The sequence below is a fragment of the Balaenoptera ricei genome, chromosome 6, assembly GCF_028023285.1.
Source record: "Balaenoptera ricei isolate mBalRic1 chromosome 6, mBalRic1.hap2, whole genome shotgun sequence".
Lineage (NCBI taxonomy): Eukaryota > Metazoa > Chordata > Mammalia > Artiodactyla > Balaenopteridae > Balaenoptera > Balaenoptera ricei.
The window spans coordinates 91197929-91224143 of NC_082644.1; the positions used below are offsets into that span (position 1 = coordinate 91197929).

Sequence of the window (26215 nt, forward strand, 5' to 3'; positions counted from 1 at the left end):
CAAGAGTTTGTATTATAGGTTGTCCTCCTGAATAGCAGAAGAGAACAACCGTGTAGTTCTGATTGATGGTGCAATGGAACGTGGAGACCAGGGACACTGATGGCTGAGAGGGGCTGGCTTCTAACGTGCCTTCTTCTGTTTTTATGGGCAGTTTTATAAGGTGAAGCCAGGGGATGCAGTGAGCTGATACCTAATACAGTTTTTTCTCAATCTGGCTGTTATAATTAGTCATTTCCTTCCTGGTTGAAGCATTAAGTTTTTTTTTTTAAACTTTATTTATTTATTTATTTATTTATGGCTGTGTTGGGTCTTCGTTTCTGTGCAAGGGCTTTCTCTAGTTGTGGCGAGCGGGGGCCACTCTTCATCACGGTGCGCGGGCCTCTCACTGTCGCGGCCTGTCTTGTTGCGGAGCACAGGCTCCAGACGCGCAGGCTCAGTAGTTGTGGCTCACGGGCCTAGTTGCTCCGTGGCATGTGGGATCTTCCCAGACCAGGGCTCGAACCCGTGTCCCCTGCATTGGCAGGCAGATTCTCAACCACTGCGCCACCAGGGAAGCCCTAAGTTTTTAGTGTTGTAAGTTTTTGCCTTTGTGCTACATAATCATGTATTTTCGTGAGAAGTTAGAAGAGGCTGCACTGGGCATTGTGAATGCTGGTTTATGTGCTAATGATTTTTCTTACCTCTTTCCTTTAAATAGATTATAAATGAATCAGTCCTTTTATGTGATAACTACCTTGTGTCTGCTTTCAGGCCACGCACAGATTGTCCATCTGCTTTTAGAAAGAAATAAGTCTGGAACCATCCCATCTGACAGCCAGGGAGCAACACCCTTGCACTATGCAGCTCAGAGTAACTTCGCTGTAAGTAAACCATGACAATTATCTTTTTTTTTAAATTAAATTTTTATTTTGATATAATTGTAAATTCACATGCAGTTGTAAGAAATAAAACAGCAAGATCCCATGTACCCTTCATTCAGTTCACTCCAGTGGTAACATCTTGCAGAAGTATAATATAATGTAATAAACTGGAAATTGATATTGATATAATCCACTGACCTTATTCAGATTTCACACTGTTACTTGTACTCATTTGTGTGTTTGTGTAGCAATTATTTTTTAACAATTGCTCATACTGTTCACTCTGTGATTCAGGTGATAGTCTGAATTTTTATAAAGTTGTTAGTCACATGGGAAGTTTTAAAGAATTTTTATTTTAACTGTTCAGTGTAACATTTTGCTTTACTGTAAGTGTACTTAATCTTTTTTGTTAATTGTAAGGCACTAAAGACAATCTAGTGTTTGGCAATCTGTAATTGTCCTGAAGGCAGTGGGCAAGGCTTTAGAACTAGATAGACCTTGGCTAGAATCCTGACTGTGCCATTTGCTAGCTATATGACCTTGCATAAGTTCTTAACCTCTCTGAGTCTTAGTTTCTTCATATGTAAAATGAGAATAATTATACCTTTTCTTTTAGGATTATTATAAGGATTAGAGAAAGTTTATGACCAGTGCCTAGTGTAATACTTGGCATAGAGTAGGTATTCAAGAAATAGCATTCATTGCTATTATTATTTGTGCTAATAATTTTGTATATTGTACATCTGAGAAAGCAAAAATATGAATTATTGATATATCCAAAGATATTAACTATTATTAATAGTTCCTTACTGCCACCCTTTACAGTTTACAAAGTACTTTCTCATCCATTATGTCACTCAGTCCAGCCAGCAACATGATAATGTCTAGGCTGCTTCAGCCTCCTGAGTATGAGTGGCCACTAAGAACTAGAGACACATCCAAAGAGGCATACATTAATGCAGTCACAGTGGATTTTGCTGCCTTCTACATGAGAGTGCATAGTGAAACACCTGGTTTCATTAAATTATGAGAATGTTATCATCAGCATAGTATAATTCCATCTTCCTGACCTCCCCAAATGCACTGTTGAATACACTGAATTCTTGGATTGAGAAAACATCTTATTTTCCCACTTTTCTTTCTCTCTGGTACCCAGAGCAACTATAGCAATCATCCCCCTTCTTGGCATTCCTAAAAATCTATTCTATATATCACCTAAAGTTTTGGTAAACCATTATCTTCTATTATCTCCAAAGATCTCAGAAAAATACAGAGTTTTTGAGGAGGAGTTCATTCTTATTACACATAGATAAGAAATCCAATTGGCCCAGTCTAGTCAACCTATGGAAATCAGAATTTCATATTTCAACATAGGCCTATGAAAGGACATGTTACCCCTACGTACAGATGAGGAAACCAAGGTTCCAAGAGATTAAATGATTTGCTTGGGCTTTCCTGGTGACGCAGTGGTTGAGAGTCTGCCTGCCGATGCAGGGGACGCGGGTTCGAGTCCTGGTCTGGGAGGATCCCACATGCCGCGGAGCAGCTGGGCCCCGTGAGCCACAATTACTGAGCCTGCGCGTCTGGAGCCTGTGCTCTGCAACAAGAGAGGCCGTGATGGTGAGAGGCCCGCGCACCACGATGAAGAATGGCCCCCGCTTGCCACAACTAGAGAAAGCCCTTGCACAGAAACGAAGACCCAACACAGCCATAAATAAATAAATAAATAAATAAACAAATAAATAAATAAGTAAAAAGTCACTGCTATGATTTAAAAAAAAAAAAAAATTTGCTCAAGATCTTGAACCCAAGTCTTAGACTCCAAATTTAACCTATGTACAGAAACCAGTAATTAAGTAACTGTGCTAATGCAAGTAAGAAAGAACGCTAGAACATTACAGATGTTTATTCAAAGAAACACTTGCTTTAGACAATCTGCCAATTACAGAAATAGTTTTTTAATAATTATGCAAATTTTATAGGCTCAATTTCATCCCTTGATCTCCTGGGACTCTATTAATTCACAAGAGATTGTAATTCTCTTTTTAAAAAACATCATCAACAACAACAACAGTCCCATAAAACCCTTGCAAACATTCATCATTAAGAAAACATACTCAACAAAGAAATGTTTGCAAATTATTAAAAGAAACCCCCCAAATCACCAATATTTTAAAAGTTTATTTCTTTTTTTTAATAAATTTATTTATTTATTTATTTTTGGCTGCATCGGGTCTTCATTGCTGCACATGGGCTTTCTCTAGTTGCAGCGATCGGGGGCTACCCTTTGTTGCAGTGCGCGGGCTTCTCATTGCGGTGGCTTGTTGTGGACACGGGCTCTAGCACGCGGGCTTCAGTAGTTGTGGCATGTGAGCTCAGTAGTTCTGGCTCGCAAGCTCTAGAGTGCAAGCTCAGTAGTTGTGGCGCATGGGTTTAGTTGCTTCGCAGCATGTGCGATCTTCCTGGACCGGGGATTGAACCCATGTCCCCTGCATTGGATTCTTTTTTTTTTTTTTTTTTTTATATTTATTTTTGGCTGCGTTGGGTCTTCGTCACTGTGCACGGGCTGTCTCTAGTTGGGGCGAGCGGAGGTTACTCTTCGTTGCAGTGTGCGGGCTTCTCATTGTGGTGTCTTCTCTTGTTGCGGAGCATGGGCTCTCGGTGCGCGGGCTTCAGTAGTTGTGGCCCTTGGGCTCAGTAGTTGTGGCTCACGGGCTTAGTTGCTCCGCAGCATGTGGGATCTTCCCGGACCAGGGTTCGAACCCGTGTCCCCTGCATTGGCAGGTGGATTCTTAACCACTATGCCACCAGGGAAGTGCCCCCCTGCATTGGATTCTTAACCACCACGGAAGTCCCAAAATTTTATTTCTTTATTCAAATCTACTTAATAAGGACATACACTAGATCCTAAGGAGCACTAAGCTGTAATACCTCAGTAGCTCAACGTCTAGTTTTAAGACTAGGAAGCAGTGTGTGTTACAGTGGAAAGAGTGCAGTGATTTAACCCTGCTTTCTACTCCTGTTAACTGCTACCAATGTTTATATGACCTTGAGTCTAAATATCATCTGTAAAATGAGGAGCTGGACGAGATGAGCCCTTAACTTTTTTCTTGCTCTGAAATATTGGTCATCAACATTTTGTACATTTTTGGCCAACTCACAGCCTCCAGAAATTGTTTTTTTCTGAAACTATTTTATTTCCATTCAAGCAAAAGTTTCTGTGATCTTCCTAAAAGCTTGTAAGCATCTGAGTTTTGAGGAAAGATGCAATTTTAAATGCTATGAATATTAACCCCGATTAAAATTGTTAAACACTGTTAGAATTATTAAGGATCCTAATTTTTGTATGATTCTATAGAGGAAGGACCTTGATTGTAGGAAATGCTGAATAAATATTTGTTTAGATGAATTGAACACTGCATTTCTCAGTAACTACCCATAATTATTTGATAAATGCACTAACTATTTTTTAAAATAGTAACAAAACACACAGTGAGAGAATGTATTAGGCTTCTCTGCAGTTGAGTTTTTAAACTTGATTGAGGATGATCATTCTCAATTATTAGAATGTTGAATGAGGAAGTTAGGTTATATTTTTGAAGTGCTATGAAAACTAAAACCAATGTATAAGGACAGAAGATTGTCACTTTCAATGGAAATTGTAATTTCGTTATTCATAAAAAGATAATTTCATTTGATTCAAAAGTAGAGGAAAAAATACTTTGCTTCTAAGTGGAAGTCACATATAACACTGGCTTTCTTACCATAGAAAATGCCACTCTCTTGTCTCAAATTTTTAAATGAAGTTTTCTTACAGGAAACAGTTAAAGTGTTTCTAAAACATCCTTCAGTAAAAGATGATTCAGACCTTGAAGGAAGAACATCCTTTATGTGGGCTGCTGGGAAAGGCAGTGATGACGTCCTTAGGACTATGCTGAGTTTAAAATCTGACATTGACATTAACATGGCAGACAAATATGGAGGTACAGGTAAGAACTGGCAGACATATTCAGTTTGCTTTCATTCAGGCTTCAAAGTGTAGATGGCGCTATTTTGCAAAATAGTAAGTTGAAACCATTGTTCCTAATCTAATATTGTTTGACTTTCATCTTAACTTTTTAAGTTTAGGTTGCCAGGACATCACTCCAACAGCTTTATTTCTTCCAAGTATCATGGCTAAAATTAGCCTGTGTTTCTACCAAGTGAATCTTGGCATTTGATTTACAAGCCTTGTTGCTCCTTAGACATGATTGCGGGAACTCTTCTGAACATATATCTTTGTGTAAAAAAGAATGAACCTGCACTTTAAAACTATACATACCTAGCAATTATTAACTATATTTTCAAACATTTAGAATTACATTTTAGAGAACACACACATCTAAGTATGTTCTCACCAGTCTCATTTAATATGCTCTTTTCTCAGTTTTGAACAGCATTGCTGCATCCTGAATCTCCCATTTCAGAGTTAACCTCCCATGGCTCTAGAAGCTTCAAAGCTTCAAAAGCTCTTACTAGGTGCTTCCTTTAATCTCTTTTTCTAATAAGAGAGCCCTCTAACTATGTGTTGATTAGTAAGAGAAGTATAAGTATTTTAACACTCATTGTCACCTTAGAGGTCTCTTCCTTATATACTGCAGTCAGCCCTCCGTAACTGAGGGTTTTGCATCTGTGGATATGGAAGCCTGACTTGTATTCACTTTACTATACCATCTTATATAAGGGTCTTGAGCATCTTCAGATTTTGGTATCTATAGAGGCTCCTGGAATCAATCCCCCACAGATATCGAGGGACACCTGTATATCCAAATTGCAAGTCAGAAGGAGAAAGAAAAATCACACAACAGCACAATAACACTGAACAGAACAAAACCTCAGCTATGAGCTTCTCAATGTTATGTTTTCTTATTTGTAGAAACATACTAGAGCTGTTTGCACCTACCTGTTATCCTGAATAAGATCTTTCTTGACCACTGACACTATTGATGTAGCACTTGGGGGACAGAGGGGAATGGAGTTGCTACACCTCGTATCTCCCTCCCTATACCTAGACCATCGCACCTTCTAATTTTTTAAAAAGAGTTTTTAGGTAATATCAATTTTGATAAAGGCTTTAACTTTTGAAAGTATTGAATATTTCTATACCAAAGCTTCATAGTAGATCTTAAGCTTCTTAAGGAGTACTGTACAGACACATAGGACACTGAGTTTATAAATGATCTGAATATTTAATTTTTTTGTCAGACTTGTATTAATATGCAGTCTTTATCACTAGCATCGCTCTTTGTTTAACTTTTCATGTATTTTAATAAAGTATGGGCTAGGATACTTGCATTCTCTCGACCAAAGTTGCCTTTCTGATGTGCATCATGGTTGGGGTTGAGACATAAATTCCTCTCAAATTCATTCATTCCCTGGGCTCTTTATCCTAAGGAGATTTTATTATATGTCAGAGATACCTTCCTGACATTTCTCTTCTATGCAAGTGAGTTCCTTTCCATCATCCCTCTACAGAGTTGTTTTCCCTTAATTAAAAATGAGTTCTTATCAATAGCAATATATGGGTATTATTTGGATCTTGATTCAAATAAATCAATTACAAAAAAATTATAAAGCTCTCAGGAAAATGTGAACACTATCTGGATATTTGATATTACAAAACTTTTGTTAATATTTTTTAGGTATGAAATGGGCCTATCTTTTCTTTGCATGGCTGGGGCTGGGGTTCTGCAAACCACATTCCCTCTTTGCCAGCAGGGGAGTCAGCCCACAGCGGGCAGTACAGGGAGACTGGAAAGCTGGAAGAGGAGCATGGGAGTGCATCTTCCTGTTTGCTTCCTATTCTTGTTTTTGTTTCCCGTTCCTGTTAGCATTACCCTAGTGAGTGTTACACAACAGAGCACTGAGAGCTTGTTGCAGTGGCAACAGTTAATTTCACTTTGCAGTTTTTCCAGCACTCACGGTAGCGGCCAAAGAGCACCCTTCTCAGAGACACCAGCAACAGCCAAGCAAAGCCCCTCCTCTGAGGTCCGAGCTTCAGCTCTGCTGGGTGCCTCTTCTGAGCGTTTAAAGTTGTAATAATTCCGTCCTCTTCTTTTTGTTTCCTCAGTCTTAGAATTGCTAGCCGTTTTCTGCATTTACTGCCTCTGTGATACCTTACTGTTCCCTTTTTGCTTTTTCAGTTCTTCAGTACAAAGGTAGCAATTCTTCATATTGAATTCTATCTGTTAGAGTATCTGAGAGATACTCTGACTGATACAGTGGTTGTGTTTAAAAAAAGAATCCTTGTCTTTCAGACATACTAAAATATTCACAAACGGAAGCATATGACTCTAGAATTTTCTTCAAAAAATCAGAAGTGGGGGCATGGATAGCAGTTAGATGGAACAAGATTAGCCAACACATAATTGTTGAATCTGGGTGACGACAATATTGAGTTCACTGGACTATTATTGCCTTTACTTTTGAATATGTTTGAAATTTTCCATAACAGAAAGTTATTGAAAATAATTTTTAAAGCTCCTAGGTAAACTTGTGGTACTTTTTCAAGCAGCAATAGTAGTCTGAGATTGTTTTAAAATAAATGAAAATACTCAGAAATGGGGAATTTCCTTTAATAAGATCATTAATTCTATCTTATGCTTAATTGAAATTTTGTCTGTTTTTTAAAAATTTGACATTGATATTTGTCTGAAGAGTATCTGTTGCATACTTGAAGCCACATTACATAATTGTAGAATTTCAGAATTAAAAAGTACCTTAAAATTATATCTAGTCCAGGGGTTTCCAAACCATGTTCTTTAGAACAACACGTTCCTATAGAGGTACCTGAAATGTTGCTGAGGGGTAAATGCTTAAGTGGGTAACCCTCTACCCCTACTTTAGGCAGAACCACTCAACTCTTAACCATTTTATATGTTGGATGTTGTATAAAATTTCATCTGGGAGAAAAAAAAAAAGCATTCTTATGCTCTTAAATGTGAAAATCACAGAACTCTCACAGATACATCATGCCTTAATTTGCCTTATAACATTCTCCCCAGTGTCTTTCAGCCTCTGTTTGAACAGCTCCAATATAGAGAACCCATTACTTCCATCTTAATCTCACTCTATTAGGGTGCGCTTCCTTATACTGAGCCAAAATTTGTCAAACTGAATGTTCCACTCTGCGTTGTCTTCCATATGACACACTTCAGATTTTTGAAGTCTCTCACACCCATCTGAATCTTGTCTAGGCCAAACTAACATTCAGCCATTTAGGTCAGGCTTTTCAAACTCAAGTATGCATGAGAATTACTAGGGGTATTCCCAGACTATATAGAGATCCTACATCAAACCCTGTCAACAAGTCCTGTTGACTCCACCTCCAAAATATATTCTAAATCTTTCTGCTTCTCTCCATCTCCATTCCTGTCACCCTAGTTCAAGCCACCGCTGTTTTCACCCAGTCAACTGCGCTAGTGTTAACTGGTCTCCCTGCTTACACTCTAATTTACTATAATGCATTCTCAAAACAGCTAGAGTGATCTGTTGAAAGCATAAATCAAATATCACTCACCTACGTAAAGCCCTTCAGTGTCTTCCATCACTCTGACCTGTATGGCCATTTATGATCCGGCCTTTTCTACCTTTCTGACTTACCTCATTCTCACTCATTGTGCTGCAGCTTCTTTGCCTTCCTTAAACACATAGATTCATTCCTATCCCTGTACTCATTGTTCTCTTTGCCCAGACTACTCTCCCTTGAGATCTCTGCTTTGCTGTCTCTTTTTTATGATTTACTCTCAACTTAAATGTCAGCGCCTTAGCAAGGCTTTCCCTAACCACCAATCAAAAGTAATCCCCCAGTCACTCTATATATCAAAATACTTTTTACTTCTTTACTTATACCATCCATCACCATCTAATACTTAAATGTTATTAATTCGGTGTTTTTGTCTTGTTTTGTTTTGCTTCCTCTATGAGAATATAACCTTAGCTGTCTTGTTCCCTGCTGAATTCCCAGCATTATATTAGTACCCAGTCCGCAATAGCTTCTCAACAAATCCCCAGGAATCTGCATTTCATAGGCATCCCAGGTTTGGTCCATGGATCACACTTTATGAAAGAAATATTATCCTAGGCAGTATAGAGCCATAATCCTTAGAAAGAATTGGCCCAGGCCTCTAGACAGTTATCCTGAAAAGTTCAGAATTTAGAGAGTGATGAATTAAATAGAATTTAAAGAGTAATCTAAAGAGTGATGACATAAGCACTAGAGTGGTATAATGTAGACAGGGATCAGCGTAACATGAAACTCACACGTAGTCAAAGTTACTCTTTCAAACCCCTTACCAGAGAGGAGACTACATTCCATCTCACTTTTTTCTCCAGTCTTGAAATGAATTGCTGTTTTTGAAATTGGGCCCTGAGGAAATAGCTGGCTTGCATTTGGAGTCATGTTGTATGAAAAATGCACTCAGTGCAGTAAGATACACATACTCTCAGTACCATGTGGGTACACAGACCAACTGCAGGAATAGCACAGGAAACCAACTGAAGGAACAGTAGATTGAAGGTCCCGTCACACAACCCCTCAGGGACATATACTAATTGAGTGGGTTTGTGGGCAGAATTGCCTGCATCATTTAAATCATTTCTCTTTGTCATTTTTTGTTCTCTTACCCTCTTAGAAAGAGGAAAAGATAATAAACTAGTAACTGAGAAGAGGAGACCATTTCAGACCAACAGGATGGAAAGGAAGAAAACAGTGAGATGAGAAAGGTAGAAGGAAAGGGGAAAAGTGTGAGTAATACATATGAATAGAAAGGAAGATAGAAATCTATAAAAGTTAAAAAATAGAGAATCCTGAAGATTAAATTGCATTTAGCCAAAATGATGAGAAAATCAAAAGTGAAGACACATAGTTAGGATAATAAAAAGGTAAAACTGTTATTTGGAAGTTCTTCACTTTCTTTCGCTCCCTTTTTAGCTTTACATGCTGCTGCCCTTTCTGGCCATGTCAGCACCGTGAAGTTATTATTGGAAAATAATGCTCAAGTAGATGCTACTGATGTCATGAAACATACTCCACTTTTCCGAGCCTGTGAGATGGGACACAAAGATGTGATTCAGACACTCATCAAAGGTTAGTTATTAAGAGTGCTCCTAACAAGTCACTCTCAAAAGGTAGGATTTCTTGCATTCACCTTTTTTTTAATAGATTTTATTTATTTATTTATTTATTTATTTATTTATTTATTTATTTATTTATTTATTTATGGCTGCGTTGGGTCTTTATTGCTGCGCGCAGGCTTTCTCTAGTTGTGGCGAGCGGGGGCTACTCTTTGTTGTGGTGTGCGAGCTTCTCATTGCAGTGGCTTCTCTTGTTGCAGAGCACAGGCTCTAGGCGCACGGGCTTCACTAGTTGTGGCTCGCGGGCTCAAGAGCGCAGGCTCAGTAGTTGTGGCGCACGGGCTTAGTTGCTCCATGGCATGTGGGATCTTCCCAGATCAGGGCTCGAACCCATGTCCCCTGCATTGGCAGGCAGATTCTCAACCACTGCACCACCAGGGAAGCCCCTGCATTTGCCTTTTGAAATATAGCTTTACATGGCAGAGAGCTGCCTGGGTAGGAGGATGGAGGGAAGAGCCTGGCATCAGGAAACTCAAGGTTCACTGCTAGCTCCACCTGTTAGTAGCTGTTCGATTTGTGAAAAGTCACTGCACCTGCCTGATCCTCAGTTTCACCTTATGTAAAAGCGGAAGGAGTCCTACCCTGACCAGCTCACAGGCTTATTGTAAAAATCTGAAGTAGATGATATACATGAAAGCTTTTTGCTAAGAGTAAAGCGTTTAAAGGACTGTTGTTATATTTTTTAAACTTCTTTTTGATAATTGCTCTCTGTATTAGACATTTTCATTATATTTTTGCTTTTTCAGGTGGAGCAAGGGTAGATCTAGTCGACCAAGATGGACATTCTCTTCTACACTGGGCAGCGCTGGGAGGAAATGCTGATGTCTGCCAGATATTGATAGAAAATAAGATCAACCCAAATGTGCAGGATTATGCAGGAAGAACCCCACTGCAGTGCGCTGCATATGGGGGATATATCAACTGCATGGCCGTGCTCATGGAAAATAACGCAGACCCTAACATTCAAGACAAAGAGGTAGAAATTCTAGGTCTTTTTTATATTGTCTGCTCCAGAGTGTTTGGAGCATTGCTTCTTTGTTAACTAAAGTTAAGGAAGACAACAATTTACCAAGTGAAGAGATCACTCACAAATCTGTTAATTAAAAGTGATTTGTATTTGTCCATGTTCTCTCCTAGTCCTTGCCTATATATCCGTATATAATTTAACAAAGTCATCATATAGAATGGGAATGGTTTGATAACTTTTATAAAATATATATACATGGCATATGTATATAGGTATATAAATATATATATCATATGATTTTACAAACCACATTTTGTTTTGCTCCCTCAAAATGATCACCAGTACTTTTTCAATCGGTATATAATTTTTTTCATAACCATGGATGCTTAATATTCCAAAGTTCTAAGAGCTTTCTGTTAAATAACTCATTCACTCCTCACAGCAAGTCTATAAAGAAGTTATATTATCATCCCCGTTTTACAGAGGAAGAAATTGAAGCTCATGGAGCTTAAATAATTACCCCAAGGTGACAACAGTGGTGGTAGTATTGGGGGGAGTCAGGTCCAAGCTATGCCTGTAACCTAGACTTTAGAATTAAATCAGTAACTTACTATTGCTGGATACTTTTTCATTATTTATAGAACATGTTGCATTAATCATCTTTGTGCATTTAACTTTTTCCTTTTGTGTTATTCTCTTAGAATAATTTCACGTAAGTGAGATTTTTGAATCAAAGTAATGAATGGTATATGAATGTGAATAGGCTCTGATATATACTGTCACACCAATTATTAAAACATGCAGGTTAATCTATGCTTCCCTCAGCTATGTAGCAGTGTATTGATTTCTCTCAATTTAGCCAATATTGACATATTTTGCTAGTTTACTTACTTTAACTCTTTAAAAATACTAGCATATTATGTTTTCCAAGTCAGAAAATATATTCCCTATTAATTCATTGAATAAGTATTTATCAAGATTGTTACTACATGTGAAAGTAACATAATGAAAAATGTGTAAAATATGGTCCCTATACCAATGTTATTAGAAATGCATCTTTTATACTTTGTTGTACCTTTTACATTTTTTTTACAAGTTCATACATAAGTAGTATATTACTTATATTACTTATGTAAGCTACTTCCCACTTCTGTTAGTTTTCATGTGTATTGTTTTGGACTATCCAAATAAACAATCATGCTATCTGTGAACAATAACATTTTTATTTCTTTCTTTCCAATTCTTATGGCTTTCATTTCTTTGTCTTGCCTTATTGAACTAGCTAGGACCGCCAATGCAATGTTGAATAGAACTGGTGATAGCTGACATCCTTAAGTCATTCTGGCTTCTCAGGGGAAAGCTTTAAATATTTCACCATTGAATATGATGTTTGCTATAGGTTCTCTTATATTTTTGGTTGCTAAGGGTTCTTCTAAATCACAACTAGCTGTTTAATTTTCATCAGATACTGTATCTGCATCTATCAACATGATTATGTTATTTTTTCTACTCTTTGCTATTAATGTGGTGCATTACATTGATTACATTGTCCTACTTATGATATATTTTTGAAATATATGTATTGATGGATTTTTGTTTGCTAATATTATAAGATTTTTGCATTTATGTTCATGAGAGAGATTGACCTATAATTTTCCTTTCTTGTATTGTCAGGTTTTGGTAGCAAGGTTACATTGACCTTATAAAAAGAGTTAGGGAGTAGTCCCACTTTTCTTATTCTCCTAAAGAATTTGTGTAAGATTGTGTTAAATTCTTCCTTAAATGTTTGGAAGAATTCCCTGCTGAAGTCATCTGGTCTAGGGGTTTTCTTTGTGCAAAGGTTGTTAATAACTGATTCAGCTTCATTAATAATTAAAAGACAATTCAGATTTTCTAATCATTTTCCGTTCAGCTTTGGTAAGTTGCATTTTTTTGAGAAATTTATCCATTTTATTAAAAATGTCAAATGTATTCACATAGAGTTCATCATAACATTCTCTTTTCTATTTTATGTCTGTAAGACCTGTAATGATTTCCTCTTATTCATTCCATACATTGGTAATACATGTTTTCTCTTTTCCTTTCTTTAAAAAATTTCAGTCTTACTTATTCGTCTCTTCAAAGGACTCCAGTCTTTTTTTATTCTCTATATTTTATGTTTTTCACTATTTCATTGGTATTTACTCTTATCTTTATTACTTCCTGCCATCTACTTCCATCAGATTTGATTTAATATTTTTTAAAAGATTCTTTTGATGAAAGTTTAAATCATTGATTTTTTTCAATATTTTTTTTCAATATATGTATTTAAGCATGTTTCTTATTCTAAGCATGCTTTAGCTGCATCTTACAAATTTGGATAAATTGTACGATCACTATCATTCAACTCAAACACTCTCTGATTTCCATTTTGATTTATTATTTGACCCATAGATTATTTAGAAGTGTATTGTTTAATTTCCAGGCAGTTGGGCATTTTCTCATTATCTTTTTGTTATTGATTATATTGGTTTCCTATTGCTGCTATAACAAATTACCAGAAACTTTTAGTGTCTTAGAACAACACAAATTTATTATCTTACTGTTCTGGAAGTCAGAAGTCCAAAATGTCCTAAAAACCAAGGTGTTGGCAGGACTTCATTCTCTTTGGAGGGTCTAGGAGAGAATCTGCTTCCTTGACTTTTCCAACTTCTAGATGCTGCCCACATTCTGTGGCTTATGGCTGCATTCCTCACAGCTAGCAGTGACTGGCTGAGTCTCGCTCACGCTACATCACTCTGACATTCACCTTCTGCCTCTCTCTGTCACTTACTTATAAGGACCCTTGTGGTTATATTGGGCCCACCTGGATAATCCAGGATAATCTCCACAACTCAGAGTGAGCTGATTAGTAACCTTAATTCCATCTACAACCTTAATTCCCCCTTTCCATTTAATATGACATAGTTACAGATTCCAGAGATTAGGATGTAGACATCTTTGCAAGGGAGTTCCTTATTCTACCTACCACACTGATTTGTAGCTTAAATTTTACTGTAGTTAAATAACATACTCTAAACTATTTTAATCTTTCAAAAGCTTTTGAGGCTTTCTTTATGTCCCCACACATCGTTGATTTTGATAAATGTTCTATGTACACTTGAAAAGGGTACTAATTTTGTCATTGTTCGATGCAATGTTTTATATACATATCACTTAGTTCAAATTTTACATTGTATTGTTCATGCCTTCTATATCTTTACTGCTTTTTTATCTATTTGTTCTATCAACTATTGTAAAGATGGGTTTAAATCTCCCACTGTGATTATGGATATGACTATCTCCCCTTTCAATTTTGTCAATTTTAATCCTGTATATTTAGAAGCTGTGCTGTTACGTGCATATAGATTTAGGATTGTGATACCTTCCTCTTTGACTCCTTTAACACTATGAAGTATTCCTTTTTATCTCTAACAATGCTTCAAGCCTTTTTTATCTTTCATGACATTGAAATGTTATAAGAATACAGGCCATTTATTTTATAGAATTTCACTCAATTTGAGTTTGCCTAATGATTCATCATAATTAGAGTCAAGTTTTACGTTTTGGGTTGGAATATTGCATAAGTGATATTGAATTCTTCTCAGGGTATCACTTCTGGAGACATGTGATGCCTATTAACATAGTATTAATTTTGATCATTTCATTAAGATACAGTCCATTTTCTTCACTGTATACTTAATATTTTCTCTTTTTGTAATTAAGCAATTTGAGAGAAGTGTTTATATATTTGAGTCAGCATAATATATGTGTCCAAAAATACCGACACCAGATGTACTTGATTTTTCTTTATGCTTGTAGGGAAGGACAGCTTTGCACTGGTCCTGTAACAATGGATACCTTGATGCCATTAAATTACTACTGGACTTTGCTGCTTTCCCTAATCAGATGGAAAACAATGAAGAGAGGTAAGCCATTGATAAAAGGAATATATTGTTGTTCATCTCACATCCTTTCTGCCATATTTTAAAAAATCTCAAGTTTAGATATTGATTCAGAAATAATAAGTATATTCATAAGGAAACACTACACTAAGAAATCCTGAACCAGAAGAAAAGAACAAAAGTTCCATGCAGTGTTGATTTAGAATCATGGGATTTTAAAGCTATTCAGAACTTTAGATATTACCTAGGGCAAGCTCACATTTTCCAGATGAAGAAATTAGGGCTTCTGGCTTTTGGCTAGTAGCATCAAGTCAGGGGAGTCCTGACTGACCAGGACTAGGAATTCGGTTAGGCCAGTGGAATGTGTTATATATTCAAGAAGTTTCTCTTGATGAAGAGGATATTATCAGTTAGTGGACAGAGGTGCCACCATGCAGCATGAAAAAATAAGGAGAAACTGAGATGAAAGTTTGGGATTTTAATTTAAATACAGATTTCTTGAATAATATGAGATCCACAGATTTAGGCTGGAGTTGTTGTCCAAGAACCCAAGCCCAATAAAAGGGACTAGACATAGTGTGAAGTCTAAGCAAGAGAGATTCTTGATGGTCTTGGATCTAGGAAGATTCTAGTAATTTGTAGGTAACAAATAAGATGGTAATCAGATTTCCATACCTGAGTGCCCCCAGCCCAGGTCTGTGCTTTAGTTTTCATTGTTCATGGGTGCTGTCACTAAAATGGCCCTGCAGTGACACCATCCCCGCACTCTTGGTCACCACCAGCTCTTTCTATCAGGAGATGGGAAACTCTGTAGGAAAGAGGCTTTCTCTAGGCCTGTGTTGTCTCGGAGGAAACATGGGGACTTCATCTTTCCCACTTCTTTCAGAACCTTTCCCCATTAGTTATACCTCCATCTGTTATTTTCCAGTTCTCTTTCTTCTGAAGTTTGTCTTCTTTGCCTTCTCTCACACTGTCTTCACTGCCTCCATTTCTTCATCATCACATTTAGACTGAAATCTGTGTCTGAATGGTCACTGACAAATTCCTAGTTGATAAATCACATGATGTCTTCATGATGTCTTCTCTGCCCACCCTCACTGGCCTTTCTTTATCTCCTTTCTATTGCCTCCTCTTCTTTACCTTATTGAGCCTATATCTTCTCTAAGCTTCTGTGACAGTATATTTTCTTCTTTTATTTTATTTATTTATTTATTTTGGCCGTGCCTCACAGTTTGCGGGATCCCCGACCAGGGATCAAACCCTGCAGTAGAAGCACAGAGTCCTAATCACTGGAACACCCAGGAATTTCTCCAGTTCTCTTCTTTTATTATTATTATTATTATTATTATTATTTTTGGCTGCTTTGGGTCTTCGTTGCTGTGCGTGGGCTTTTCTCTAGTTGTGGCAAGTGGGGGCTACTCTTCGTTGCGGTGTGCGGGCTTCTCATTGCGGTGGCTTCTCTTGTTGCAGAGCACAGGCTCTAGGCACGCGGGCTTCAGTAGTTGTGGCACGTGGGCCCCAGAGCACAGGGGCTTCAGTAGTTGTGGCACACGGGCTCAGTAGTTGTGGCTCGTGGGCTCTAGAGCGCAGGCTCAGTACTTGTGGCACACGGGCTTAGTTGCTCCACAGCATGTGGGATCTTCCCGGACCAGGGCTTGAACCTGTGTCCCCTGCATTGGCAGGTGGATTCTTAACCATTGCACGACCAGGGAAGTCCCCCAATTCTCTTCTAATCATGAGCCTTCTCCATTTCTTTGGCTTCTGTTCCATTTTTTACTTTTTAAATATAAACAGTCTTCAAGGACTGGATCTCTTCTCTCAGCCTATCTCCTTTGGCGACCTGACCAACCACCGAGGCTTCCACACTCACTTGGGTGCTGGTGAGTTCTCAATCTCTATTTCAGACTCAGCACCCCTCCTTGGTTCACACTGTCCTCTCCACTTCATTACCAGCACCATTGTCTAGATCTTGCCCTCTTTGACTCTTTCTGGGATTATCGCAGTGCCTTACTTGTTTTCCTTCTTTTGATCTTTCCCTCCTTCAATTCGTCACCTTCCAAAGTAGCCTTTCTAAATCATATCGCTAATATAATTGTTAATCATGTCATTCCCCTGTTCAAATGCAGTCTCGTCCAAGAAGATTGTTCTGTCCCACATTCATGTGTCCCAAACTGTGTTCTCCCTACACTGTGAATCTTTACAGCATTTGGCACATTTCACATTATATTATGATTTTATGTAATCTGTCTTCCCTATTAATGGAGAACTACTGAAGATCATGGTCATCTCTGTATTGCTCACAGTGCCTTTCATGAAGTAGATGCTCAGTAAATAACTGTTGAGTTGTCAGATCGGTGTTTTCAGGCTCCTAGTAACATCACCCTGCTTCATACCAGCCTTAGAAACTTATGTGGAATTCTTAGACCATGTGCAGACTTAGATAAAGCAGATTAGTATGCCTTACTTTGGGAGTGATCTGTAACAGGGAAGAGCTAAATCGGACTCCACATTGGATCTGTTTCTTTGACTTTAACCTTTGCTTTTTGTTCCTTTTGTTACTATAATCATACATAATGGCCTGCCTCAGGGAACGCTGCCCACCTATGAATGGCTGCAAGAAAAAAGAAACCAACACATGCCCTCACCGAGGCTGGCCATTCCAGGAGATGTTTTGCAAGACTGGTTGCCCTTTTATTTTACTTCCTCACTGCCTCTTCCTCTCTGATTCTGTAAAAGAAACTGGCATCCAGACCCAGATAAGATGGTTTTGCAGAGACACTAGTCTGCCATCTTCTCGGTCTGCCGGCTTTCCAAATAAAGTATTCCTTGCCTCAACACCTTGTCTCCGATTCATTGGCCTGCCGTGTGGCAAGCAGAGCAAGCTTGGACTTGGTAACAATTATATAAAGAACTCACTGTCTCTATTATAGTCAAATGACAATTGCAAAACAAAAAAAGACTTGAAGATTTAGGCATTTGGACATTTAAGGAAACTGGAAAGCCAAGTGAAATCCTCAAGGCTGAGGTTTTGACATTAAAACAGATATGTGAGGGTGCTGAAGGTTTCTCCCTTTGAAATCCTGAAAAAACAAAAGGGAAAGATAAGGATGTATTCTATAACAGTGTTCACTGCCTGACTGCTATTTTTTAGGAAACAATAAAAAAAAGTAATATTTTGTAATTCAATTTCCATTTATATGCTAACCCTTGAATTTCAGACCTAAATAGACATGTGAATTAAGGTGCTTACTGCCTGCTGGAGTAAACATGTTAATTACAGACCAAAAGACCAAAGGAAAGATCCTCCTAAGTGTACTTGCCAGTCTACAGATAAAAAGAGACAGTGGCAATATCCCAGTCTCCTTTAATGTTTCATCAGCCATGCACCTTGATGTACAAATGTCGGGACTTGGCACTGCCTTTTATGTTTATTGACATTCCAGTTTAGGCATTCTACTCATTCCATCAGACCATTCCCACATGGCAAGTCCAGTTGAATCTTGTCTCTTGTCTTTATCTACATTGTTTCTTGACTGGTTACCATCAATGTAGTGCTAATTTTTACTTCACATGCATTGACACAAACCACTTGATGTGCACTGTATAGACATAATTTTTGCCAACTACTGCTGATTTTCAGTCAATAACTATCTGACAGCCATACTCTAACATAGACGGGAGTATTCACAGCACTAGAATGTTTCTAAATTGAGTCTGGGATGAAGAAAAATTCAATCGTAATAATCACAATATGGTCAGTTGCTTAAACACTAGGCATAGATGTCAATCTTAAACCTTACTAGATATTTGGATTGTATCTCCCTGAATCAAAAATTGACTGAGAGTTGTAATTTGAATAAACCAATTGTTAAAAAAAAAAAAAAAAGACATTTTTGAGAAAATCAGAACATGTATTTAGAGTGGGCATTAGATCTTACTAAGGAATTCCTGTTAATTTTGTTAATACAATGACATTGTGGTTATGTTCACATTGTTTATAGATGAATCTAAAATGCAGAGAGATTAAATGATAGGAGCTCTGGGATTTGCTTTATTTATTTGTTTGTTTGCTTATTTATTTATTTATTTGCCACGCTGCTCGGCTTGCAGGATCTGGCAGTGAAAGCACCATGTCCGCCAGGGAATTTCCCTGGAATTTGCTTTAAAATACTTGAGCAAAAATAAAAAGGAAGGGGATAGATGAAGCAAATATGGCAAAAGTTTTGCTAATTATTAAATTTGGGTAATGAGAATATAAAGCATTATTATGCTATTCTCTTTTGTTTGTGCTTGAATTTTCTCATAATAAAAATATAATTTTTTTGTAATAAAAATATTTAACATATTTGAAATGCAACTTTCCATCCACAAGCAGCCTGAGAGATCTAGTTCTTCTTCTCCCCTTCCTTTCACCTTTTACAGATGAGGAAATAGAAGCTCAGAGAAGTGAAGAGAATGCCCAGGGTCACACAGGTCTGCTGACTTCCAGTTCAGCATTCTTTAGGGTATATTATGCCCATGTCATTTCTTTTTGTCATATTTGTAAGTAAATGCATAATTTGGGCCTCATTTTCATAAGCTGTATTTTGATAATACTGTTTGTATACTATGTGAAAGACACTATATATTAGTAATTATAGAAAAAATGATCAAGCTTACTAAAAATACATATGTTATTTGCATGTTGATTTAGAAGCAGTTTCATTCTATAGGAGACATATATATTCAATAATTGATAGATGAATTATGGAAGGATTACTGAACAGGGGGTCACGTGATTTTAGTCATCTAGATTTTGCAGGTAACTAGTAACTTAACCTTCAGTAAGTTGCTTAATCTTTCTGAATCTGTTTATTCATTTATGAAATGAAGGTGTTAAACTAAACCTCTGAAATTCAATTCAGTTCTACTCTTGTGTGGTTCTATGACTCTGATGATTTTTTTCTATTGGGGAAAGTACAGTCATGAAAGGCATTTTTTTTTTTTTTTTTTTTTTGGCTGTGTTGGGTCTTTGTTGCCGCACACGGGCTTTCTCTAGTTGCAGTGAGCGGGGGCTACTCTTCATTACGGTGAGCAGGCTTCTCATTGTGGTGGCTTGTCTTGTTGTGGAGCACGGGCTCTAGGCATGCGGGCTTCAGTAGTTGTGGCGCACAGGCTCACTAGTTGTGGTGCACAGGCTTAGTTGCTCCGTGGCATGTGGGATCTTCCCAGACCAGGGATCGAACCTGTGTCCTCTGCATCGGCAGGTCAATTCTTATCCACCGCGCCACCAGGGAAGCCCCTGAAAGGCATTTTATTGATAGACTATATAGTGAAATTTGTAAAAGTTCTTCTGAATTTACAAAATGCTATTTACATATAAATAATGTTTTAAAGTTTATATAGGCACCTCTACTTTATGGCCTTCTGGTTTCTGAACAGTAGTGGCAGATCAAGCTGTCCTAAAATGGAGATTCCTTAATTTTAGCATTTAGGACTTCCTTCTGAATTTATAGTTTCCTTACTAAAGTGATCAAATCACCCTTTGCTTTTACTGAAAACCTCTTCCTTTTATATCTTACTGTGACTGTTAGGTGAGTTTTGAAGAGCAAGTTTCTTTTCTATAATAATTGGAGATTTTCTGTGTCTAATCATGCATCCATATAATCGTCATTTTTCCACCTCACCAATCAACTGATTATTTCCTCCCAACACCTCTGACCCACTAACTCAGCAACAGTCACCCAGAGGGATCCGATCGGGTGGTTTTTCAGTAGTCATAAGTACTAGTTTCAGTCCTATGCAAATAATATTAGTGATAAGTGACTGTGCTATCACCAGCTGTGCTGCAGTGTATGTCCTGTAATATCAACAATCACAGCTGACTTTTATGAACTGCTTCCTTCTTGCCAGGCACACTGCTGTCTTCCTCACATTGGTTATTTCATTCTCTCTTCATGCCAAGTCTGTGATTAGGAAAAGCGTGGCTTAGAAACACCAAGTAAGTTAGTTAGGAAGTGACAACCATCATTACCATTGTTGGATGGTAGAATTTGGGGTGTTTACTTCAAATTTTTGTACTTTCTGCATTGTTTGAATTCTTAAACTATGTGTCATTTTTACAAAGTAATCATTTTTCTTTAAAAAAGGAAAGCATACTTGCAAAGATATTAACAGTGGTTAATTCTGAGTGTGGGAGTATAGATGACTTACTTTCTTCTGTGTATTTATCCAATTTGTTTTATATTTCCAAAAGTAGAGAAGATTTTTTTTTTTTTCTTTTTTTGCTGCATTGGGTCTTCATTGCTGCACGTGGGCTTTCTCTAGTTGCAGCGATCGGGGCTACTCTTTGTTGCAGTAAGCGGGCTTCTCATTGCAGTGGCTTCTCTTGTTGCGAAGCACAGGCTATAGGTGCGCGGGCTTCAGTAGTTGTGGCACGTGGGCTCAGTAGTTGTGGCTCGCGGGCTCTAGAGCGCAGGCTCAGTAGTTGTGGCGCATGGGCTTAGTTGCTCCGCAGCATGTGGGATCTTCCTGGACCAGGGCTCGAATCCATGTCCCCTGTGTTGACAGGCAGATTCTTAACCACTGCACCACCAGAGAAGTCCCAAGAGAAGATATATTTTTTAAAGGAATCTGCCTAAAATCACACATCTAGAAAGTAGTCAGTTGAGATTCAAATACGTAACTATATGACACTAATACCCATCTTTTCTAAATAATATATTTATCAAAAAGGTATGCACACTGTACAAAATTTAAGGGCATTTAGTAAAACTAAGTGTCCCACTTACCCCCGTCTCTGAGACAACTAGCTTCCTCCCCAGAGACATCACTGTCACCAGTTTCTTGGGAAACTTCTAGAGATATATTTTACATAGATAAGCACACAGGGATGTGTTCTTTTTATATCAGTGGAGCACACCATAATAGTGCTCTGTTTCTTATTTTTTTCTCTTTCCCTTCATTGAACAAGTCATCCTGGAAATTGTTCCTTATATATGCATATACCACAATAATGGCCGCATTATGCAGGTAACTTTATTACATGGATGGCCTGTACTTTATTTAGCCAATCCTCTGTTGATGGAATTGAGGTTGTTTCTGTGCTTCTATGAATATCCTCATACATACAGCATTTCACACAGGAGAGCAGATCTGTAGGATAAATGCCTGTAAGTGAAATGGCTGTGTCAAGGGCATATCATGAATAATTCCTGTATATCATGCCAAAGTGTCTCCCTAAAGATTAAGGTAGCGTTTGGAGAGCCTGTCTCCCTCCACCCTCGCCAGCAGAGTGTGTTATTAAACTTTCTGATCTTTGCTAAGCTGATCATTAGGTTAAAGTGCTCACTCATATTAGTCTTAAATTGTATTTCTCTTAAATGAGTGAGGTTGAACATATTTTTATATGTTAGGAGCCACTAGTATTTCCTGTTTGAAGAACTATCTTTTATCTTTGTTATTGGTGTTTTTGCCTTATAAATATTTGTTATTTTTATGTAGTTGGATTTATCAATCTTAAGGTTTCTAAATTTTTGTATCTTTTTTTGGAAAAAACTTTTCACTCCAATATTTTAAAAAATCTTCCATGATTTCTTCTAGTACTTTCATGATTTCTTTTTTTCTTTTTAATATTTAGATCTTTGCTTCATCCATTTTGGAGTGAAATGTGATGTAAGAATCTTTTTTTTTCCAGACGGTTGCCCAGTTGTCCCAACTCTATTTAATAATCCATCCTTACTGTGGTGATTTAAAGGGCCATCTTTATCATAGACTAAATCTCTCCATTTGGAGGTATATTTTTCATTTCATAAGCATTAACTATCAGTAATCACAGGCTCTAACTTATGAATCTCACAGAATATTATTTGCAGTGCTTTTTCCAGATAGGAGCAAGGAATTACTTGGAACATGGGGAAGAAGAAAAGTGATCATGTGTTCTGATTTGTGAGCAAGTTAGCAAAACTGAGGAATAGACATGGTCAACAGCACAAAGCACCTGACCCCAGCTTCACCCTTGTTTTGTGTGCATCAGAGAAGAAAGGAACAGTCCTGGAGTACAGAAGATAGCTTTGCCTGAGGAACATTTCCACATCTTAGAATGAGTTTTCCTTCTGCTGCGTAATATTGCCAGTTTAACTGTGCCCTGAACTACATTCTGACACTTAAAAAAAAATCTCCCTGCTTCAGGTACACGCCCCTCGATTACGCTTTGCTTGGTGAGCGCCATGAAGTGATCCAGTTCATGTTGGAGCACGGCGCCCTGTCCATCGCAGCCATACAGGACATCGCCGCCTTCAAAATCCAGGCTGTCTACAAAGGGTACAAGGTCAGAAAAGCTTTCCGAGACCGGAAAAATCTCCTCATGAAGCATGAACAGTTGAGAAAAGATGCTGCTGCCAAGTAAGTATGAGATCTAGGGACTGTGTTCTCACAACTCAGAGTCAGCGTGGAATGGGGCACGGTGGTGGGAGTGGCCAAGAGAGAGAATCAGGAGGGAATCTGAAATCCCTGTGATCCTTGTACCCATGTCACATTCCCCCTTCTGCTCACCAGCCCTTCAGAGGACTGAGGCTAACAGGAAGGATAACGGCCTAATCTCTACTTGGTGGCTGTTCCTCTAGGTTAGTCCCTGACCTTCTAACTCTGGAACCAATCACCGTCACACCCACCCATGGCAAGGAGTTGGGGGATGGGGGTGCTACCTGCAGTAAGCTACGAAGGGATAACTGGTCCTCTCACCTTTCCTACCTTTCCAAAAGAAGCTCATGCCAATATCTAGCCTACTTTCGCTAGACTAAGTCTAGTTTTGATTTGATTGAAGCAACCAACTTGCATAAATAATTTGCTTTCCCCCACCTATTCCTTAACACATCTGTACTAAGTAATGTAATTTATTCAAGGAATATTGATTGAATTCTTACTACACATACAAAACTCTTGGCTTGAGCCTAAGGAAAAAATAGTACTTGCTTCGAGGACCTCATACTTTTTTGGATAATGATATATAATATGCAAAATAGTCATTTTTGCCTATTATACATTGTGATTATTTTACCATAAGTAATTGATTCGAGATTATGCCTTGGTTTTCCTTTTCTTTGATACTTGTTTTGGGTATTTTAAATAGCAAGAGAGTATTGCGTTAGCAGGTGTAATACCGAAACCTCTGATGAGAAAGATACAGATGACAGGCAGATTCTTGAGGGATAACTTCCTGAATGTTTCCAAATCTTGAGTCCTTCCAATTCTTGAATCCTACCATATCTTGCCCACAAGGAGGAAGCATAAGTGTAATAAATAACAGTTAAAAATAATAACAAAAGGCAAGATAAACTATGTTAATAAGAAGTTGAATACCACTATGAGCTGGAATGCTAACCATCTTGTCAATCTTCAAGACAAGATTGACAGAAACACATCATTTTCTGCGACTCTGAAGCTACTGAAATAGTTGATATCTTGGGAAGTATTATTTTGCACTCTTCTCATAACAAGGCTTTTTTCACTTTTACCAAAGAATCCAGTATTAACCTAAAGCCTCTACGTGCCTCTTCTGCAGCCTTCTCATAAAAGTTCTCTGCATGTGAGTGACAACTGTAAGTGGGCAATACATGTGACAAATTATCCTGAGTTGCAAGTAAACATTCTCTGCAAGGGAAGGAATATTGTATTTCCGACTACCGATGTTTCTATAAACTCAAGTTTAATATGTGAGAATCCACTTTCCGACTTTGAAGTCATATCTACCTGAATATGAGGTGGGACTCTACAAAGCTACCATGGCTGACTTTGTATGTTCCCAAAAGAGAGTATATTGATCCAAACACATTCTATTTTGTTACTGGAGAGAGGGGCCCCAGAGTTCTCCTCCCCACCAAACTCCCTTTCCAGTGGAATAGAAGGATTGTGGTTGAGTGAAAAGGAGACCTGGGTTCAAATCCAGCATCTGATATTTACTTAAGATGAACTGAACACAGTATTTCTCTCTCTGGGCCTCAGTTTCTCTATCTGTAAAACATGACAAATTAGACTAGCTGATTTTAGGCACCCTCCAGCTCAGTGGAAACCCCTGTCTTCATTGTTAGTGACCTAAGCCTCCTCTTCCTCTCCTTTGCCAGTGATAGTGCCCAGAGGCTGTATGCCTGGGGCCAAGAGTTCCAAGTCAGTGTACGCTGGGAACTGAAAATACATTTATCAGGAGAGCTATACGGAGGAAGGGGTTTCACATAATGCCATGCTTAAAAAGAGTAGTGGTTTGCAGTATTTTTTCCCTAACATGGCCTTTTGTAACTCCAAGCCCAGAGGGTTTGAACCGACAAGGAGATTTAGGAGACATCTTTCTAGTCTAACCCCCACCTTCTACCCTTTTAGTTGTTATCCTGATTAGTTTCAGTGTTGTGAAAGATAGGCCCTCTTCGTTCTTAATTCTTAGTTTCTGAAATTGATTTTTAAAAACACTTTTAAATGGTAGCTGTACTTACTGTGATAATCATTGAAATTACCGAAACTGAAAATTTCCTGTACTTTTTCTCAGTCACAGTCTTTCCTTTATTGGTCCTCATTATTGGGAGTGAACAAGTTTCTTACACTTCCTAACCATCACCTCCTACAGATATTGTAGCATAGATCTCCAAGAGAAATATTTAAATGGAGAAGTAACTGATTTAAGTTGTATTAATTTTATTTCTCAAAAGTTATTTCTGAAAATCTGAGTCAGTGTTTAATTTTGGTTTTAGATTTGGTTTTAAGAAACAGAAATCAGAATGTTAAATTCAGTCTTTGCTGCTGCTGCCTCATTGGCCCAGGCACATCATGTTGCCTCAACGTACCTTTCCCTATTTCTCACGTTACGATGGCAGAAATCACCTTCCTTAAAGTAAGGATGTCGAAGAAACTGATTGAACTTAACGGGATTACTATTTTACTGGTAGAGAAATTGGGAGAGAGAGAAGTTTTAGTCATATTTTCTAAGTCATTTTTTTTTAGAAAATACTATTTAGGAAATACCTATAATCCATTTAAAAGCACTTTACAACCCATACTGCACCTCCTATGAGGTTGCCAAAATGCACGTTACTGTAGTTTACCTGCCAAAGCACAGAGTTGAAGGCACATGAAAATAAGACTGTGTTTATGTTGATCACTCTTATTCCTTGAAGCTTCCTTTTTCCCGGGTTTTTATTTCACTCTCTAATCTCAGATCTCCTCTAAGTCCCTGAACTCTCCCTTCTCACATCTTCTTAATTATACCATTTCCACACTGAGGTCAGCACTGCAGGCTAACTCCTTAGACTTCTATTCATGCTGTA

General features: G+C 37.9%; 1 protein-coding gene across 4 annotated transcripts in view; it reads left to right on the forward strand.

Moving 5' to 3' along the window:
- The window catches only part of INVS (inversin), a 152043-nt gene that overhangs the window by 86634 nt on the left and 39194 nt on the right, over window positions 1-26215 (forward strand). For all 4 annotated transcript variants that reach the window (XM_059925181.1, XM_059925183.1, XM_059925182.1 and 1 more), the window contains 6 exons: window positions 751-860; window positions 4678-4849; window positions 9832-9987; window positions 10781-11010; window positions 14842-14948; window positions 23094-23306. In XM_059925181.1, coding sequence (XP_059781164.1) covers window positions 751-860; window positions 4678-4849; window positions 9832-9987; window positions 10781-11010; window positions 14842-14948; window positions 23094-23306 — 988 coding nt within the window. The remainder of the gene's footprint in view (window positions 1-750; window positions 861-4677; window positions 4850-9831; window positions 9988-10780; window positions 11011-14841; window positions 14949-23093; window positions 23307-26215) is intronic.